Source organism: Emydura macquarii, unplaced genomic scaffold, assembly GCF_026122565.2.
Source record: "Emydura macquarii macquarii isolate MOO-44397 ecotype Brisbane River unplaced genomic scaffold, CSIRO-AGI_Emac_v2 contig_2676, whole genome shotgun sequence".
Lineage (NCBI taxonomy): Eukaryota > Metazoa > Chordata > Testudines > Chelidae > Emydura > Emydura macquarii.
The window spans coordinates 14,744,752-14,760,110 of NW_027132813.1; the positions used below are offsets into that span (position 1 = coordinate 14,744,752).

A 15,359-nucleotide genomic window follows, 5' to 3' on the forward strand; every position below is an offset into this window, starting at 1 on the left:
CCCACTTTCTTTTATTATTCCTCTCTCCTTCCTACCTCTACCAAACCAGAGGACTTAAGGACCTGGCTCAACACTCATTTCACCTCCCATACACAGGTTCTCCTCTCCACCTCCAGAACCTTCTAGCTCTAGTTTCAACCTCATCCTAGCCCCACAGTTCTATTCAAGCTTGTCTCCTCCTTTCCCAAGACATCTGTTCTTTTTATCCCTCCGTGGATCTGCCTTCCTCTCCAGCTTCAACCCTCTCTTCTGGATGTCAATTCATCTTTGAACCAGCTGAGGCATTTCAAAGTTCTGAAGACCCCACCGAGTGCCCCTTCTTTTGCTGCCTCCTTTTGGGTCTGCAAGTCTTGGGGCGGTCAGAAAGAGAATTTAGCAGTACTTAGAGATGGTAGTAGTAAAGATGCTTTATAGCACAGATTCACCATTTACAAAGCTAGCTGAATGATTGGGGTAAACCCTTTTATTAAGAGCTGTATGTAAGGATGCAAGATTGGTAGCTAGGCCACAGTGAAAAGGAAAATAAAAACCTTAAGAGGAGGGAACTGGCCATAAGAATATTCCAGAGTTTCAGGAGCCTTTAATAAGTGAACCAGAGAGTCTGACTTCAGTAGCTGCACAAACACCATCACTCCAATAAGTCACTGCAAAGGAAATGTTGCAGACAAACTCAAGTTTATCACACTGGGGACCTAACACTGTATTATAGTCCCAGGCTTTGTGTCTTTAATCAGTAAGTAGGAGCAAAATAGTAAGTACACATATCGAGCTGGCTGGCTTTAGCCTCCTGTTTCTTTGTGGAAGTCTGATTTGATTTCACTCTAGTCTAGATTTATTACTGATATAAAACCTTCCCTCATTACTCCCTGCCGAACACAAAAAGAAGGCAGCTCTCCACAATAACTGCACATATAGGGCCAAAGTACTTGCCCTTTCCCAGGTGTCTATACTTTACCTAGGGCACAAGCTTGCTCAAGTCCATACCCCCCAGTAACGAGTTCCAGCTGGCCCTCATTACTAGTCAGGCACTCAGTTAAGAAAAGGCACTCTTTGAGCCCTTCATCCCCTTCACTGCCCAAATGAAGAAATCCAATGGGTTTATCTCAGGCTGCCCCAGACACACACCTTCCAAAAGGTTGATTAGCTACCACAGAAGCACTGTGACAGTAACTCCTGTTGATGGGAGCCAAGTGCCTAAATACCACTGAGAAACTAGGCCCTTGGAGGAAGTCTTGGTAGGAAGACCAAGCCAGCATAAAGACAGAACTACCCTCAGATATGGAGAGGCACACTGGTGTGATAGCAGGGTGAGACTTGCAATGTCACTCCCCACAATCACCTTATCTGGTTTATAACCTTCACCAGAGGCTCACTTTAATTTTTTCTTTTAATGAATGTTACAGAAACTTCAAAATCAAATCATGCATTTGAACTTACCTCCCACCCCATCACAGGTATAAAATAAAGCCAGGTTCCAGTCTACAACCAGCTGCTGAACTGCAGAGGAGTCATAGTCTATTGTGAATAGTGGGGCCATTATATCTAGAGCTCATTAATTTGTATGCACCTGCTCTGCAATCTTCACTCCAGCACTCTTGCTGCTGATTTCTAAGAGGATTCTGAGACCCTTTGTTTTGTAAGTTGGGCACCTGCACAGCAGAACCTGCAATAGAATTCTGCACATCCCTGGCCTAAATGATGACTGCAGTGCGTATGTCTCATGCTAGCTTCTCAGGAGGATGGCAGCAGAGCTCCAATTTCAAGAAAGCAGCATAAACCCTTAAAGCAAATTGTAATAACCTTATTCCACTGAGCTGTGGCTTACTCCACAAGCAGTCTCACTGACGTCCATGGCACTGCCCAGAGTCTGCCCTGTTGATTTTACTGAGGTTTAACTGGTGTGACCCAGGGCAGAATGCCTAGCAGAGAGGCATTGCTACACTAGTATCACGTGGTTCCTGTAATGTCCATATGATAACCAACATACTCCTTTGGTGAGAACTCCTGGGAGCTGTGTTCATAAATCATCCTATATTATTAGCTGAAGTGCCTGGTGAAGTTTCAGAGTAACTCACAAAAAACCTTTTATTAAAATATAAAAGAGTCTCACCAGGACCTAGGGATGAGAAGAGGTAACATATAACTCATTGTGTCTGTTCCTTTCCTTAATCCCATAACCAAGTGCATCTTCTACTCCCTCCTTTCCCTGTGATCTGTGGCTATCATACAGAAACCACCCTAGAATACTATGAATGAAGCCTCAAATTGTAATCTTGCTTTGAAATGTTGTAGAGATAGTTTTTGGTAAGGAATAGTAAATAGGCTCTGATCCAGTTCAATTGGGGATTAGGCCTGAGAACAACAGTCCAATTTCTCACATGTAAACAGAACACCCAGAATTAGAGATACTTCTGAAAATTGGGTCTTAACTTCATTTTGTTCAATCTGTTTAATTGGGGATAATAAAATTTGTTTACTTCAGAGTGGTGCTGTAAGACTTAATTAGTGAATTATTATTTGTAAAGCAATTTGAGATATTGTAATGAAAGGAGATGTACAAGTGCAAAGTATTATTGCTCCTATTAATTTATTAGCTTGAACTGTGAAGTCACTTGAAGATTTTGAACACATGAGGCCTGATTTTCTCCTTGTGTACATCATTGTAAATTAGGAGTAACTCCACTGAAGTCAATGGAATCATTTAAGGTTAAACCAAAGTAAGACAGAAGAGAATCAGATGCATGGAATGTAATCATAAGGACTTAGTACAATAATCCACAGTAATAGTCAGAGCTTTACCTGATACAGTTCTATTCGTTGTTCAGATACCCGTGCCTTTGAATTCTGCAAACGAAAGACTCTAAACTCTGCCTTCACCAAGTTGGAAGCATTTTTCTCCATCGCTGAGACATCAAATCTTACGATCCTGTAGTAAAGGCTGTAATAGTTTGGTGGGATGGCATCTGCAAGAAGTTAGTGTAATCTTTTAAAATGATCAAATACATTGTTCTTTCAAAGACTGCAACACAAGATAGCCTCAAGAAACAAGTAAGGGAAATGTGTGCAGTATGAGTCAGTTTCCAATGGCCAGTTTCTGGTTAAATTGTTAATGATATTAAACTCATGAATTTGACTATAGGAATAGCTTATTAATAGAGATTAACAAACCATTTCAAACTCTTTCCGGGCATGCATTTAACCCTGGTTGGGTTTATTTTTTTTTAACATAATGGTGGAAAATCCTGGATGCTTATAAATTGGAGCGCGTTCATGATAGTTGATATCAGGCGGATGATTTCAGACTTGCATATGCTTAATCGTATTTGCCAAGAAACCAGAATTTAATGACAAACACTTTGTCCTGTATAGGTTTCATTTTTTCAAAGTCTAGAGTAAAAATATCCAGCCCTGTAGAACGTTTTCTGTTTTAAATATTTTGATTGTATTGAACTGCAAAAAAGAATTAGAAGGGAAAGGGAACAAACTAGCATGTACAAAAAGAGAACTACGTACACAGTGACCAGCTACAAACAATAACTGATCATGTATATTAAAATGAACTTCTGCTGTGCACTGGAAAGGGTCAGGCAAAGGCACAGGTACTGTTTTAACATTCAGAAAAGCTGAACCAAAATCTTTAAAGATAGCATTAAAAAAATCATCAGTTTAAATTTCAAAAGGTCTTCCTCTCCTGAATTGCATCTGAAGTTAATGTGGCAAGCACTTAAACCCAATTTCAGATAACATAATGGGTTCAGGGATCGTCTTAAGATGTTCTACCTAATTTGTCCATGAGCACAAATAGCAAACTATGTGTAATGCTGATGAACACGCTCTGCATTTGTAACATTCTCCACACCCTGTTGTTTGGTAAGAAGTCCTCCAATTGCAGAGTGGGTACAATGCGCCAAATTCAGAGATGAGTCGAGGTGAATGTAGGGGCCTAATACAACTCCCACTAAAGCAAAGGGAAAGCCTGAAATTTCTTTTACATTTTTTAAACTGAAAACTGTATAGAAAAGCAACAAAGATGAAAAACACATAATGGGGCAGGGGAAGCATTAAAAATAGACAAAGTGAGCCATGTTCTCTGTCCATGTAACTACAGAGGCTTCACTGGGGTTATGCTAGCAGAAAATTTGGGCCACCATCTTTAAAACACAACATTCTCCCCACCCCTCACACAACTCAATACTTGTCATACAGTGGAAGCAGTTGGCACCCAGCACACTACAGGATAGGGCATCCGGACAATTAAAAACCCGAGTGTGACTCCCATGCTTTCTCAAATGTCCGGAGGAGACCTTTTGCTCAAACCCTTTCCCTGTAGCATACTGACTCTAGGACAATAATCCATTCTCCTACCGATGGAATAGAGTTATTTCTTCTGTAATGCATTGTACAATTCCTAGCTATGGAAAAAGCAACTCCAATAAGTTTGAGTCTATTTCTAAGCCACTTGCAATAGAGGATGATTGAGACAGATCATTAACAACGGAAACCCACAGACAAAGAATATGTTGTATGTCTACAATGTCTTTAGGGTGTTTTTCCACTGCTATCAGAACTTCTGAACAACCCAGCAGTTTCAGACAATATGCAAAAAGGTGCCAGCCTCAGTTTTATATTTAGTACATAGGTCACTGTTCATTGCATCTATTTTACACATTCTGTCTGGACTTGAATACACTAAAGAGCAAATACAAGCAAGTACCAATGCAGTAAAGAGAAGGGCAAGAGTGAAATCATATATCTGTCCTGTTCTTATGCCCCTCACCAGGGCATCTCCTCTAGACACATGACCCAAAATCTCATTAAAAACAATTGGGGAAATGGTCTACCTGAAAAGTAATCTTAATAAGAGGAAAGTCTCAGATGGCACAGAATTAATCTAGACCATAGTTTGGCTTCACTATACATAGTAGATAACCAATTCTCAGAATACCTACCAAAACCCACAAAAAAGAGGACTCCCAAAATAAAGCTCCACTCAACATGGTCAAACGCCTTCCTCACAACTAGTACAGTTAGCACATTGACTTACCAGTCTTTCTTACTGGTCCCATCAATTAAAACGCCTTCTTAAGTTAACAAATATACCATATCCTAAAACAAACCCTGAATGAGCACTGTGCTGGGCAACATCCTTGCTACTGTGTTGGCTAAAATGTTTACTATAATCTTAAAATCAGAATTCAAAAGAGAGTATAGTCTAAAAGCCTTGCTCAAAAAAGTCCTTATCTTGGGTAATACAGTTGTCATGGCCTCACTCAAAGTTCTAGGGAATTGCCTTCTGCTAAAAGTTTCCCTTTACATTCTAAACAAAGAAGAAAATAATTTAGTCTGGATACTTTTGAGAAATTCTATCAGAAAGCTGTCTGGACCAAGGGTTATATCCAGTACTTAATTTGTAATTACAAATGTGACAGGGCTCAAGCAATTTTTTTACATTTATAACTGACGCAGCAAGCCCAGAGGTGCTGGGGCTATGAACTGTCAAGCCTAGAGGTGCTGGGGCTCAGCCCTGGCACAAATTAAGCACTGGCTATAACCCCACTGAGAGCAAAACAGCCTTCTTAATTTCTTTTTCTGTTACAGGGAATTCCAAAACTACTACTTGTTCCTCATCCAATTCTTGACCTACTAGGAAAAGAAAATCCTCAATAGAACCCTCAAATTTCACATTATGGGAGGAATATAATGTTGGCTAATAATGCATAAATGTATCATTGATGTCTCTAGGATTAATTGTAAATTGTCCTTGTCAATAATAATTCCATGTCAATTATTTAAGGTATCAGCCTACAATTGTATTCCCTGTAGCTATACCAAGCTAGGAAAGAGTTAATCCAGCAGTACACACAGGCAAATGCACACACATACACAAACACACACATCTCATTCATATACTCTTTATTTGAGGTACATACGATCCATTTCATCCCTCAGAATTAAATAAAGCTCTACTGTATTTCCAATTATTTCTTCCTCTATTTCTATTGAATAAGACTTAGCAAGGGTCTCCTCTAGGTTGCTCAGTGTTGTTTGTGGAAATTAAACTTCCTTGTCCCTTTTCTGTTTTCTGTTTTTGATACAGCCTATTATTATCCATGAATGCATTCCTGAAAGATCTGCCGGTAATTCCCCTGATCTGCCTCCCCAATGTATTTTTTCTGAACAAACAAAATCAATGTTTTCTCTATTTATTTTACCATTTTTTCATTGCCAAATAAAATAAGATTCAATCTCCATTACAAGAAAGGGGTAGGACATCAAAAATGTGAAAATAACTGAGGATGGGTTACTTAATTTACAAAATCCTTAGAAACAACTGCAGAATTGGAGCTACAGAAGAAATCTATACATCCTATTGTATCAATATTAAGTCTGTGTATTGTAGCCATCTTTAAAGCAGCAGAAAGACTCCCACTGACTTTAAAGAAAGTTGGATTTGGCCCCAAGTAACTCTAAAATGCTGTAATTTGTACCCTCTTCTGACCCCTCCTTAGCATACAAATTGTATCAAATTAGGTACAGTTGGACTCCCTTCAACTCCCCCTTTGACTCTGTCCCAATGATTTCAATCCATTTGCACCAGGGATGAGTCTGTCCCATTTAGTTTCTAAGCATTGTTAGAGAGCAGAAGCCTTATGCATTCTTTGAAAGAGCATCACAAATGAGTGGAACTAATTCAATATGTTTTCTGTTGTTAGGAAATGTAAACAACTTTTCTTTTCTCATTGGTAGAAACCATAAAGAGTGACTTCACACATCCACCCACACTGGAAAGGCTGAGAGCTTCAATCTAATCCTTCCATCAAGGGCCAGTAATAAATGCTTCAAAGATTTATTTTTATTCCCTTTTGTGTTTATTAAACTTTGGACAGTTTTCTTTGCCTTTTATTTTCCCCTCCTCCTCTTCTTTCTGGTGCTTTGCCCATTCTTCATTATGGCAGTTACAAAGCATGGGGTCCCTTTTTTCTCTCTCTCTTCTTTTTATTCCTCTTAACTGAATTATATGAATGGCCATGTAGTAGGCTTTGAAGACGCATATGCAAATATTTATAAGAGTAGCTTGATTGTTATTAAATGCAGTTGTTATGCTTTCTATGCTCTGGCAGACAGCCCTAGCCTCTGACTATTAGAATAATCTAAGCTGTGTAGATTGCAATTCACTGATAGCAATAACCTACATTTTTTTAATAGGCAGCAGTCACTTTTGCATAACATGACATTGTTTCTTCCCACCTCCTGTTTAGATTTCATTCCTTGCCCTACATATGGATTCTTGCCCAGAGCAGCCCCCCTTTCATAACAATGGCATGTGACAACTGAAGCTGTATGTACTGGGAAGTGGAGGCAAAGGCAACTTGTAAGCTATCACTGAACTTCTTTCCAGCAGGATCCTGTCCTTGCTGTCAGGCTCCCTCTTCCAGTGAAAACCTCTGCAAGGAATGAGACAGTTGACTAACACATCTGGATTCCAAAATCTCACAGCTAACTGCTCTGCTTACCTCGTGACTCCAACATGACTGAAGAATCCTGCAGAAAGCAGAGTCTCCCAAATGCAGTCGGATGCCTATATACAGATGGACCAAATCATACCTATGGGCTACATTAACATTTTCAGGGGTCCAACATTCAAGTATTCAGAGGCCCAAATGGACAGCTCAGGTGTACACAGTTACCCCTGTGGTAAGATTTTCCCTTTGTGATAAAAGCTTCTGAAGACATCCATCTGCTATTCCAGTGCCTTGGAATACTGTAGCTGTAAAGTCATTCTTGATGCAGTTATCTATTCAGACATCATTCCCAACTTCCTGCAGTGATGCCATAAAGTCAGGAAGTATTCTACACACTCTGCATTGGCTCCCTGTCCAGATCCACTTTAACATCCCAGTTTTTTATCTTCAAAGTTGCCAATGGGTTATTACCTGGCTCCTTCAGCAACCACTTCTCTGTTCACAGTCCCCTACCATCAAAAGGGACACTGAGGCTGATGGAGCTAAGGGTGACATTCTGGGGACTGTACTGCAGGGAGTTTTCAGCCGAGGGCTCAATGGAATTCCTTTCCACCACAGATCATGATAAGTTTGTGTCTTGTCTCTTTCAGAGCATAATGCAAGACCCACTTTTTTGTAGCTTCTATTATTGAGGGAGGCCAAGATTTATACAGGCACTTATGTGTTGCTGTGCTCATTGCTGCAATCCATCTCTTATTTAGGAATTGAAGTCTCATTTTCAAAAAGGATTTAGGCACTCAGGAGCCTAAATCCCATTGATTGTCAATGGGATTTTGGCGTCTAAGTGCTAACTCCTTTTTGAAAATGAGACTAAGGCTCCTAAGTCAGTTAGAAGTTGCAATGCCAAGTGCAACAATGCCTAAGTATCTTTAAAAATCTGTTCTGAAGAGCCTAAGCAAAATGACAGGTAGCTTGATCTATTGCACAGAATAATCCCTAGAAATAAATCCTAATCACAGGGGGCAAAAGGGGAGGGAAAAGAAGTGGTGTACAAGGCTCAAAATCTCATCCCCCGGTACTTCTTTGAATTCTTGCATTTGGTGTCTACATATCATGGCAATGGGCATAATATATTTGGATGGATAGAGAGAGAGAGAGAGAGAAGGAAAGGAAGAGAGATTCCCTTAGCATAAAGGCAATAAGAAAGAGAATAGGTTTAGGACCCAATTGCTGAATATTCTTCTGAAACAGTGGAAGAACTGAATATTGATGACTATTGAAATCAAATCAGTTGCTGTACCACTGATACTGGCTGCTAGAACTGTCAAAACAGCAGAATGGTAAAGAACCAATATGCCACCATTCAGAACATGGATTGTAAAGTCCTGGGAAATCCTTGCTATGAAAAACAAACAAACCCAAAACCTTAGTTCTAGAAGGGGCTCCCATTCTACTTAATCAAACACCTGGCTTGTTTTCATCAGTTATATTTACACAAACCAATATTAAAGAGGTCTCTTTATTTAATTAACTTCTTTCCATATTAATGAATGAGCTTTTCTTTTAAGGAAGAATCATTGTGGTCAATACATATCCAATAGGGAATCTATCTGTGTAATTTTCTCTTTATATTTTCATGAACTCAATGTAGATCACAGGCCCTGTTCTGCTGATAACTAATAGATTATTAGTTATGCTTAAGTGATACAAGCTTACCATATTTACAGCAGGAGAATATGAGTTCTATCCCTGCCATGCCTGTGAAATTCCATGTACCCCACACAGTGCACAGCTAATTACAGCCATACAGTTCTGGGAGATCATGAATTCACAATATAATAATTATCCAATTTTGTGCTTAATGTCCCACTGTTGGACTGCTGTTCCTCTGTAAAAATCTATTATACAATAAGAAAAGAAAAAAGTACTTTTACCTGCTTGGAAAGTTAGACACAGTTAGAAAAAGATGTAATTCTCTAACAGATGACATGCAACTGTTGAGGTCACAATTAAAGGTTTGACCCCCCCCCAAAGTTTGAGTCATGCCTCCCCCGCACCCCAGGCAGGCCTCCCCTTCCTCCTCTCCCTCAGTCTCCCTTCCCGGAAAGCAGCGGCCCCTCCCTGCAGCACCCCCCAGCTGTTGCTCCTGCCTCTCCCCACAGGGTGCAGCTCACAATGCAACTCGCAGCTCGCCTGGCCTTTGAGGTCACATGCTTGGCTTGGCTCCGCCAGCTGCTGCATAGGTAGGGGGCCCGGTGGCACCATGTGACCAAGCAGGGCCAGCTCTGAGTCAACAGGAAACCCATGAGCAGGAGTGGGGCAGCCCCAGTCCCACCCCGAGCCTCTGGAGGCTGGGTGGCTTCCAGTTGTAACTTCCAAGCCCACCCTAGCTGGAAGCACATTAACTTCCCAGTGGCCCTAGTTAAATCCCAAAGGGTCCCTGTGCGAGACCCGAATAAATACCAGGGCATGCGCTTGGCCCCACAGGCCAGCAGTGACCCTACAGTGGGCCTAACAGAAATTTGGGGGGGACACATGACTCTGTGTGCCCCTCCCCCATGCTTTGCCTCTGACTGTGCATGTTCTCTCTGTCTCCCTTCCACTCCCATTCCCATGAAGCTAGCAATCTTTGCAGACAACTTGAAACATAATTCAATCTGGAAAACAAACAAACAAGGCAGTAAATGGCTACACACCCACTCCACCTAGGTAGCACTGTCACATGCTCTGCAGGCCATTCAAATTCCTTACCCAAATCTGAGCTAGAGGAGTATGACTCCACAGCTGATGCTGCTATTCTGTGCAATGTCCTCCCATACCACCAAAACTGGCTGCAAACCAGTTACCCTACTGAACAGTCAGTTCTGGCTCTTCCTTCTTCCTCTCTTATTCACTGTGTGCTACCAAGTGGAGAAGGGCCGTTATGCAAGATAACAAGAGTGAGTGCATGTTCATCTTCTGTGCTACATGGAAGTAATAGTTAGCCACTCTGCTAAAACATATCCGGTCGCTGCAGCTGAGGAGGAGACAATGAAAAAGGACAACAGCTACTCCACTCCCTCAAAATGTGGGGGAGGATGGTGAAACTTAATACCAAAGAATAAAGTTACAGGGACACGTATGTACTGCTGGTTTATCTGAAAAGATGTCTGGTGCTGGGCAAAGGCCTCAGATATAGTTAACATTATCATCCTCTTAGTAGGCACATATAGCCACTGCTTTCTGATATACTGCAGTTGTAATGAAACAGTGAGTTAATTCAGGCGTGGAACTTACACTGGGGCAAAGAGACTCAGGGTCCATTTGCAAACTGTGAAACTAATGCTAATTTATTTTTGAAAGACATGGATTAACCCTTTCTGCTGCTTTAAACCAAGACCAGAAAGATCGTATTTTCAAGTACTCAGCACCCATAATTTGGGTTAGGTTTTCAAAAAAGCTCAGCTTCCTCAGAGATACCTAAATAAGGGTCAGAATTTCCAGAAACCATAGCAACCAGTAGTTGTTACTGTGACACTTGTGGCCTGATTTTCAAAAGCGCTCAGCACATTCTATACTCTGAAAATCTGGCATGTATTCTGGTGCTGAAATGGGAACAGAATGCTCCTGAAAATATGGCCCCAATTGTGGGTGGTAAATCCTACTAATAATCTGACCCTAAATATTGACAAATCCCTAGCATAAAGCAAAGAGTTTTCTCCCAGGCCCTATCGGTTGCCTAGGATGACTGTGTCAAATGTGTGATAAATAGACAAATGACAAGAACATGCAACCAATTGTTGGACACAAGTGTCTGCATGATCAGAAAGCCACACAGCGAGCTATAAAGTAATACACTGCGCATGGCCTAAATGTAAAGGCAAAAATGCAATGAAAAAACATCTGTGTATCCTCTCTTTACCTCTCTCTTTCTCTTGATATTCCCTATCATATGCTGTTAACAAGCGCAACATTAATATGTTACAGGATGCTGAACAGCGTCATGGGCACCCATTCCTTCTTCCCTTCCTGCAGATGAATGAACTATTAAAAAAACAAGACCAAAAAGCTAAGTGCTGTCAAAGCACAGACAGCAAGAGCTAAACAGTTTGGAGAAAGAGATACTACGCATGCCTGCTTCATTCCAGCCCACACACACGGCCACCCACTGCAGGAGAATTTTACCAAAATAGAAAGCGATAGTGAAAGAGTATGGATGGCTGGTGGGTGAGGTGAGAGGAAAAGGCCTTTATGGAGAAGGATGACCCTATTTAATGTCAGTGGATAACAAAAGCTGTTTTTTCAACAGCTACTATTCCCCTGCAAAAGCAGGCCAGCTGTAAAATAATTACCTGTATATCAGTGTGCTCTTACTAACCCATGCTTTCTCCGCTGCAGAATAGATGCCAATGACATTATATGGACTCTAAGAGACACCCATAAAGAAAAACAGTTTACAAAAAAAATTAGAACATACTTATTTTTGGAGACAGAGAGACCCTGTGTATTACAGCATATTTGCCTGTTGAATTTTAGCCTAAACAAAATGTGGCAGGGTCACCCATTTGCAAAACAGAATGGGGGAACTGACTGTGACTCAGGGTTAGGAGGAAAGTGAGAGTAAAACCTTAAAATACACACACACCATCACAAAGTCTTTCCACTCACAAAATTCCATTGATTGGAAACGGAGTTGTGTTTGTACATATAAGATCTGCTTAGATTGAAAAGGAAATGATCATGGAAATCTGGTAGTAGAGACAAGAGAACAAAGACTAGATACTGTGCAATTAGACTTACATGCTTAAATATATATTAGAGTGAATTACCATATAGATTGTGAGGGCCTTTTGTTATTATTACTTCATAGTCAGGCACTGCTATTCAGTCAAAACACAAGCATGATCCTGGCCCTTTAAAATTCTTCCTGTCTTGAGAGTGCATTCCACTGAATAAGACTGAGTTCCTGTAAAAATGACACTCCTCCCCCCACAAGAGAAGTGGAATTTTAAAGGGCCAGGACTGTACAGATGAGCAGTTTCACCACAGAAGAAAAGTCTACAGGTATCAGGGAAAATATTTTAGTGTGGTGGGGCTAAGCACAAAGCCCTGAATCAAAATCCTGATCCAAACATCTCTGAACTACAGAGGTGTTCAAAAGCTATATTCAAATGGTTGAAATCTCTGACTAGAATAAGAAGAGGGTAGTTGTCTGTGGCCTCCCCTAGAAAAACTGTATCTTTCTCCGTCTTCCAGTGTCCACTCAGAGCTGATCTTTCTTCACTGCTGTGCTAGACTTATATTTGCTGCATGAGGGCTGTATAACAATACATCTCTAGGATTATAAAATGATTCATGAAGTTATATATTCCTGCCCAGAGTGCAGAGAATCCAAATGGGACAAAGCAATCATTGCTGGTGATTGGAAGACAGTGTGACCAGTATTCTTAAAAATGAATAATGGAGCCCTTCCTAGATTATGAATCTGCTCCTCTAAATTACACTTCACAGGATGAAGAAGAACAGGAAGCACTGGAAGGAGGAAGACTATTACTTATTCTCTCTCTCTCTCAGATCAGACGCTCACCCCTTTGCAAAAATAAAAAACTAAAAATCAGGCCAGCCAGCAACCAGCACGTAAACACCTGCAAGCTTTTCACAGATGTGTTCTGCTTTACTACATGCATTCTGCTGCTGCTTCTAGGATTGTTTGAAAATTAATCCACTGAAGAAAAATTCCATGGCACACATTCACTCGTCTCCCTCCTTCCCTCAGCTTTATTTATATCTTTTCCTGTGGCTGTGTTGCTTTTCCTCTTCCATGCTGAACCACAGGGGCTGAGCACTGATGACACTTGATGCATCTCAAGGTTGTTGTTTTCAGGTCATATACTGGGCTGCTAAACAATTGTCTTGGACTACTTAAAAGGTGTAACCAAGTTCCCCAAGAGTACTTTGGTGGTACCAGTTGGTTTTCCATCTTGGACCATCTTTAAGGCATAAACAAATTTTTCATACTATTAAAAATGGTTAAAAGCTATGAACCTATACCTCATTTACACTAAGGTCCCTTTATACCACTTTGCTGGTGTAAATGGGCCTTAAAGAGAATATAAATGAGAATCAGGCCCTTTAACTATTTTTTTAAATTAGTAATTAACACACACATACTCTCAAGGCTTAAAGGTGGCTACACATCAGAATGTTCTATGACACAAAGGCAAAAAGACCCATACAACTCTATAGCTAAATGTATGAGGCTTTGCTTGCTCTACCCTAGGGACAGAGCCTCCCTCAGGCCCCTGTGTTTGATGCCATTATTGCAGTCTCATGGCCTTATGATTTTCTACCCCTGATGAGAATTGGCAGAACCCTTTCTTCTGAGAAGAGGCACAGTATACTAAGGCTGCTGCAACCATCAGCAAGGCATCTGGGAGAGCCATGAGATCTGCACTGCAGCCGGGAGCAAGCCTCACAGCATATGTAGACAGCTCAAGGTAGCGTCCTAAAAATAGCAATGTTGATGTTCCAGCTCAGGATGGAGCTCAGGCTTTCAAGCTTCTGTCCAAGCTGGAAAACCCACATTGCTATCATTAGCATGCTAGCTCAAGCCCTGCCAGCACAAGTCTTTCCCCCAGGGCTGAGAACCTTGCTCCCAGCTTCAGTGTAGTCATACCTTTAAAGCTCTGGGGTAAAAATCTGTGGTCCTACCAAAGTCAATGGCAGAACTCCCATTTATTTCAATGGGGCCAGGATTTCGCCTGAGTGCACGGCAGTCTAGTGTAAAAATGGAAAGTTTTTTCAGCACCAGATGACAGTCTTCACTCTCTCTGCCTTGTGTTCTCTCCTGATTTAGGTTGCCAACGAATGGTCCTTCAGCTTTTGCCAGCTATTTTCTGAACGTCTGAGGAAGGAGAACCCTTCCAAATCACCATCGGTATCCTTTGAATGAAATCCCAGGTTATCATGTATCACCACTGAAATCAATTATGTAAATAGATGTCTGTTGTGTTTGGAAAATTCTCAGGTATGCACTTTGCTATTCTGCTTACACTGGAATGTGAGAAAAATTCCCAGAGTGTCTTTCATCTCTTTCCATAGAGTGCTACTCCTTTTTCAGCTAGGATTTATAAGCAAGAATCACAGGCACTATTTCCCATCTCCATTTAAGAACCTCATCAGGGCACACAAGCTGACCCTCCTAACTGGCAAAGTTGAGGCCCTCTGAATTTGTTGTATTGGATATGCTGAGCATGCTGATGGCTAAAACATATCAGAATCATCTCCTGCAATGTTTGCAAGATTGACCAGAGGCTTCTTCATAGCAAAAGGCCTTTTCTTCCTTTCTTTCCCCCACCTCTTTTCTTGGGCTACTTAAAATGATGTTTTCAAAAGGGATCTGTAACTAACAAGAGACAATGCCATTGGCAGAGTGAACCATAAGATACAAGGAAAAGCCTGGCAGCATTACTTGCTTTATATCCAGACTTCTTGATGATGGTGGTAAAAAAATAAAATAATAATAAAAAAAACACAATTTTTTTTTATGAAAGACAGTGTTTTTCATTCTCTTATCAGCAGGAGATTAAGTATTGAGCTGGGTTTGCATGCGTGTTTATTATTTTTAAATCTGTCCTCTTTTTTGGCACCTGCCTCATAAATTGCATTTATACTGACAGCAAGATTAAACCTGGCTTTGGGATGTTATCTCAGCACCAATTTACTAACGAGCTGTATTTTAGAAAAATATTGTGCAAACATAGTGTTACTGAATCCATCAGACTTATTGCTAACTTTACTTCTGTTACACATCTATTCTTCTCTTCAGCATATTATACTCTTGGCATAGCTACACCTAACTGCATCTGCTGTGCATATCCCTCTTTTTCACGGCTCTAAGATTTCTCAAGGTATTGG

General features: G+C 40.8%; 1 protein-coding gene and 1 long non-coding RNA gene across 2 annotated transcripts in view; one reads left to right on the forward strand and one right to left on the reverse strand.

Annotated features, from left to right (window-relative positions):
* Positions 1-15,359, reverse strand: part of TGFB2 (transforming growth factor beta 2) — a 69,654-nt gene that overhangs the window by 22,558 nt on the left and 31,737 nt on the right. The window contains exon 2 of the mRNA XM_067564944.1: positions 2,800-2,963. Within this exon, the coding sequence (XP_067421045.1) occupies positions 2,800-2,963 (164 nt within the window). The remainder of the gene's footprint in view (positions 1-2,799; positions 2,964-15,359) is intronic.
* LOC137164243 (uncharacterized) lies at positions 1,173-6,846 on the forward strand. The gene is made up of 3 exons (XR_010922973.1): positions 1,173-1,307; positions 2,826-2,972; positions 6,748-6,846. It is a non-coding gene; the product is annotated as an uncharacterized lncRNA (long non-coding RNA).